A 6,000-nucleotide genomic window follows, 5' to 3' on the forward strand; every position below is an offset into this window, starting at 1 on the left:
CAAATTGGCCATAACTTTTCTTTTAATTTGTTGCTGCCAACTGGGGTGGCAGCAGGGGTGGCAAGGCTTTCTTTTAGGGTGGCATTTGCCACCCTATGCCACCCCGGTAGATCCGCCCATGGAACAGAGTAATGCATGCACATGGTTAAATAGTTGTAGCCTATATCTGCATGTTAAATAGTAATAGTAATAGTAGTAAAATGTCAGGAGGGACAGGACAATTCTTTAGGAAAACGTTAAGAACAATTTTGTATACTTTTTCTGGCATATTTACTGTACATGCTATATTACTACATAATTCAGCTTTCTGTAGTGTGTATTCGTACTACTTGCAAAATTAAAATGAAACAGCAAGGTATAAGCAACAAGACATGCTGGTATAAGTACAGGTTAAACATCACGCACACGCAGCTGTCAGTAATTGAATACCTGGATAGACGATGAGCGCCAGCAGCCAGAGCGCCAGCACGCCGCCCGCCGGGTTGTACATTCTTCTAACTCGATCTTCACCTGATAACGAAGATGCTCTTTTTCCTCTTGGAACTCGTTAACCCGTTCCTTTTGATCCGTTCACTTTCTGTGCCTTTACAGAAGCATTGCGGCAGGAAAACTACTCTGTTGTTGCGTCGGGGGGAGCAGAATTGGGGTCGGAATCCAGCGCTGGAAGTTGTCAGTGCGCACTGACTCAGTTCCCATTGATGACTTCTACAGGAGCGCAGCGCTCGGAGATGTGACTCAGAGTCCCGCCCCTGGTCCGCTCTGATTGGCTGAAGTGTCTGTCAGTCAGAGTAAAACCGAGCTCCTGAAGTGCTAAACAGTACCTAAACAGACGAATAATCTATAATAAAAATAAAATAAAATACAAAATCATCTTTCAGCTCATATAATCTGACTGTATGTAAACATACAAACCACTGCTATTCTTTCTCATGCATTTAAACCATCATCACTCATGCACTTTATTAGTCAGGTGTTGCTAAAAGACTGGATGCGTGCCAAGGCCTTGCATCCACATTGTTGTGTTTGGCACTGCCATGAGTCAAACTGCAAGGTGACCTTGAGACTTGGCAGCATCGATCGTGTGCGCCTTCAGACACACAGCATGCAAATAGCTGAACACTAAATGAATCACTTTAAGTATACTCTGTGATTAATTACGTAGGTGATCATTTATTAGACCAGGGCTGCGTTCTACTAAACGCAGCCTCCAAGCTATCAAGGATCCCCTGTAATTATACAATCATTTAATTTTATTAACCAATCGAACAGAGCAATAAAAATAAAAAGACTGTGGAGAAAAGTATAGATTCATACTGCTGTACTGCTGACCACAAGTATACACTCTTGATTGAGGACCAATCCAAGTTCACCACTAATCTATCTTGTTTTTAACCACTGCTTTATCCCTGGAAATACTGGGCACACTGAGAATGACCTACATCTCAGAAAACAAATACCTGCGGCACTGTAGCCCCATGCCATTCAAATCTGGTTTAGTGCTGCGTCCCTCAATGTCATGGCAGATTATCTTTTGCACTTGACCACTTGGATTTAAATCCCCATTTAATAATACTATATTTTATATACTGTATATACTACTCCAGTACCTTAAGCTACCTGAGCTACTGCTGACCTTTCTCCTTGAGTGAATAAACACATAGTTTGTATATATATATGTATATATATATATATATATATATATATATATATATATATATATATATATATATATACTGATCAGCCATAACATTAAAAGCACCTCCTTGTTTCTACACTCACTGTCCATTTTATCAGCACCACTTACCATATAGAAGCACTTTGTAGTTCTACAATTACTGACTGTAGTCCTTATGTTTCTCTGCATGCTTTTTTTTAGCCTGCTTTCACCCTGTTCTTCAATGGTCAGGACCACCACAGAGCAGGTATTATTTATGTAGTGGGTCATTCTCAGCACTGCAGTGACACTGACATGGTGGTGGTGTGTTAGTGTGTGTTGTGCTGGTATGAGTGGATCAGACACAGCAGCGCTGATGGAGTTTTAAAATACTGTGTCCACTCACTGTCCACTCTATTAGACACTCCTACCTAGTTGGTCCACCTTGTAGATGTAAAGTCAGAGACGATCGCTCATCTATTGCTGCTGTTTGAGTTGGTCATCTTCTAGACCTTCATCAGTGGTCACAGGACGCGGCCCAAGGGGCGCTGTTGGCTGGATATTTTTGGTTGGTGGACAATTCTCAGTCCATCAGGGACAGTGAGGTGTTTAAAAACTCCAGCAGCGCTGCTGTGTCTGATCCACTCATACCAGCACAACACACACTAACACACCACCACCATGTCAGTGTCACTGCAGTGCTGAGAATGATCCACCACATAAGTAATGCCTGTTCTGTGGTGGTCCTGGGAGAGTACTGACCATTGAATAACAGCATGAAAGGGGGCTAACAAAGCATGCAGAGAAACAGATGAACTACAGTCAGTAATTGTACAACAACAAAGTGCTTCTATATGGTAAGTGGAGCTGCTAAAATGGACAGTGAGTGGAGATGTAATGCATATATATACTGTATATAATGCATTATATATATATATTAAAAAGCTGTGGTAGAAATTTACAAAATGTGATGGTTCTAATTCCTTTTCTTTCCCTTTATAAATAGGGCTAGTTTGACTAATCCCATTATAATTATAAATTACATGGATCAGTGGTCTTGGCAATAATAGCAAGAAAACCCAAACTGTCCCGATGAGCCTTTTCTTTGTCCATGTGTAATCCTTTTAAATAAGAAATTAAGAAGCCATGTCACAAAGTTAAATAACATTTCTACACTATTACACCAGCCTGGTAATATTACTGAATATAAATTCCCACCCAGAATATTTTCGGACAAATGTATGTTCAGATTTCCATGTAAAAACATTCCTTAAGATTCACTGTTAACACATTTTTATAAAACTGTTTTTAAAACCGTGTCGGCTGTGCTGCCTGATTCTCGTAGGCTTTTCAGAACCCACCACTGTTTGACGTCATTTTCAGAAGGATATTGCATAATGCCCACAGCTGGGTGACTGAATCTGTCTGTAGTCTAAAGGCAAAATCAACCGCTCTGCTGCATCAAAAAACTAAAACCCGCAATAGTAATCTTTAACTGTATCCAGAGCGAGAGACCTGTCAGCACCTGAGCAAACTGCTAATGGCCATTCTTCTGTCCTCACTCAGGAGCTGACCTTTTGAACAACCTTGGGCTTGATTTATTCGATTCTCCAGCAGTTTTCCCGTCAGAGAGGGATGAACGGCTTTCTTGAGAAATGTTTTGTTCTCTCAGGGGTGCATTTAAGTTTAGAAATTGTTAATAAATGAAACTGCTGTAGTACTAATAGCCAAGGGCACAGCTTGGTGCACACTGACTGTCTGATATTGTCTCAGTCTGAAAATGACAGGAGTTCACCGAATATGATTTGGCAGCCAGACAGGCATGATCGAAATTAAAACTGGATTACTGGGCTTAATTTTAGTCTCAAGTTTCTTACAAATAAAAAAATATATATAGTTAATCTTCAACACAATATCAGTGCATCACGTTTTCTGCCCTTGTTTATAGATGAATAGTTTATAAGTAGTTATTTGACCTTCCAACAGGCTGTTAAACTTAGTTGTAGGCATCATCCTAGACAGGCTGAGAGTGAATCAGTAAGGTCCTGGTAGGTTGTCACAAGTATCTGGAGCCATTCTGACTGCAGTGCATCCCACACTGCTGGAGGGAGTGTGGGGGAGGATCCATAGAGTGAACATGATGATCGAGGTGGTCCCACAGATGCTCAATTGAGTTAAAGTCTGGGAAATTAGGGGGCCAGGGTAGTACTCGGAAGTCTTGGTCATGCTCTTCCAACCAAGGTAAGACATTTCTAGCCGTGTGATCGCACCCCATGGTACTTTTACTTATGACAGCAATGAGGAATATATTTGCAGACAGCCTATCGAACACCTTACATACCCATCAGGCCAGCTCACGAAACATGACTTCATTCATGTTCTTCCTTCCACATTCAGTCAGTGCTAAAGTACAGCAGCCACAATAACCTGCCAACCACAATGCAGCCAATACCAATAGGGTCAGCATTCAGTACTAAGAATAATAAAATTAGTAAAAATAGAGCTTGCTCAGGAATGTTAAGACTGCAAAAGTGGTTTAAATGAATTTGGACAGAGTGAGAAAGACAGCGAGTCAAGCAGATGGAGCATGTAATTATGGAGGCAATGCTTGGCAGACTAAGGAGGCATGTTAAAGGAATTATTGTTTTCCCATGGATAATAAATCTTTTTTTTTTGCTCTCAGATCTCCCCATCTCGGCTGTAATATGATTTGTTTTTCACAAATAATTCTGTCTGTTCTCCACTTCAAACACACAACATTTGAGCAAAAGAAAGAGGCTGGGGCTTTCTCTCATTATAGAAAGCATCTAGGTACACAGAGAAATGTGGTTTAGTGTGTTCATGTTTTTCAGAATTTAGTGATGTTTGGGTAGTTTGTCACTGTAAGTAGAAGACAAGTAATGTTCTGTTTCTGTACCTACCACTGTCCATGATATAGTTAACAAATGACTGTAGATTATAGGAAGCGTCTACTACACACCAACTGCTTTAACCGTTGCTATGTTTAGGCACTGTTACTCACACACAAAAAAACTATCTAGATAAGATCTAGTTCTTATCTATACATTTTGTTCCCACCTGGGCATTGTACAGCCCGCAGGCCACATCCGGCCCGCATGAGGTCAGTGGCAATTAAAAATCAGACATAAATAAATGTACATCACCCATGCTATACAACAGGATTGTTTTTATTTTGAAGGGAGCACTATTTCTTTCGAAGTTTCGATTTACGTGTGTGCGAGTGTATCCAGCTTCACCATAATGTGTTGGTCGAACAGAACTGAGTGCGAGCAATAGAGAGGGTAGAGTTTTTAACAAGACATGAACCTCTAAATATTTATTTACTGAGGTCAGGTGTAACGCTGTTTAAGGATCACAAATTAAATTATTATGGTACTAAACACAGAGAAGTACAAGAACTTGAACGATGCACAGCGTCACATCTGAAGCTTTGCTAACTAAACTGCAAAATCAACAAGGAATTAAGTTTTACACATGCAGAACTGGAGAAGTCAAGCTCAGCTTCGTGATTCCCAAAAAGAATATCCAACAGGAACAAAGGACTGAAAAATAGCAAATGAGGTTATTAGACTCCAAACAAAATAGCAACAGCACTTTAAAAACCTTCACATTTTGTTCACACCTGTTTTCGAGAAAGTTGATTAAATAGTAAAGATTTTGATGTTTTTATTCTGCCAGCTTTTCATTTTCAGTGCCTGATTGTATCATCGACTCTTAACAGTAACAGCTTATCAGAACTGTACAATTTACTGCTTTTAATAATACAACTAATACTGAGCAGAATTAAGTTAGTCCTATTGGTCCGGCCCTCCACAACAGTCCCAGTTTCTTATGTGGCCCCTTTGAAAATTTAATTGCCCACCTCTGATTTAAGTGAATGAAAATAATACAATAAAATCCAATTTTATTTTGTGCAGATCCTAAACACTGAGATTTAAATTAATTTTTTTTTCTTTTTTTTTTTTTCTCCCCTTTTAGCGCATCCAATTGTTCAATTAGCATCGTGCTTCCTCTCTGTCTATGCCGAACCCTGCCCTGACGGAGGTGATTGAAGCTAACCCATATCCCCTCCGAAACACGAGCAGCAGCCAGATGCATCTTTGCCACCCACACATTGACGAGTTTGGCGCCACCCAGCGTTGCATGCGGAGACACACACCCTAAGGGCACCCTCTCCCATCTCTGTGTAAGCGCCTCCAATCAGCCGGCAGAGAACGCAATCACATTCTGACAGAGAGAGACCCACATCCGGTTCTTTGTCCCACCCCCCATATGAGCAACCGGCCAATCGTTGCTCATATAGCCACTCAGCTTCGAACCGGTAA

General features: G+C 40.6%; 1 protein-coding gene across 1 annotated transcript in view; it reads right to left on the reverse strand.

The window, feature by feature from the left end:
* Positions 1-610, reverse strand: part of opcml (opioid binding protein/cell adhesion molecule-like) — a 187,176-nt gene extending 186,566 nt beyond the window's left edge. Inside the window, exon 1 of the mRNA XM_063013829.1 lies at positions 430-610. Coding sequence (XP_062869899.1) covers positions 430-490 — 61 coding nt within the window. The 5' untranslated portion in view covers positions 491-610. The remainder of the gene's footprint in view (positions 1-429) is intronic.
* Positions 611-6,000: the final 5,390 nt, after the last annotated feature.

This window comes from Trichomycterus rosablanca, chromosome 18, assembly GCF_030014385.1.
Source record: "Trichomycterus rosablanca isolate fTriRos1 chromosome 18, fTriRos1.hap1, whole genome shotgun sequence".
Lineage (NCBI taxonomy): Eukaryota > Metazoa > Chordata > Actinopteri > Siluriformes > Trichomycteridae > Trichomycterus > Trichomycterus rosablanca.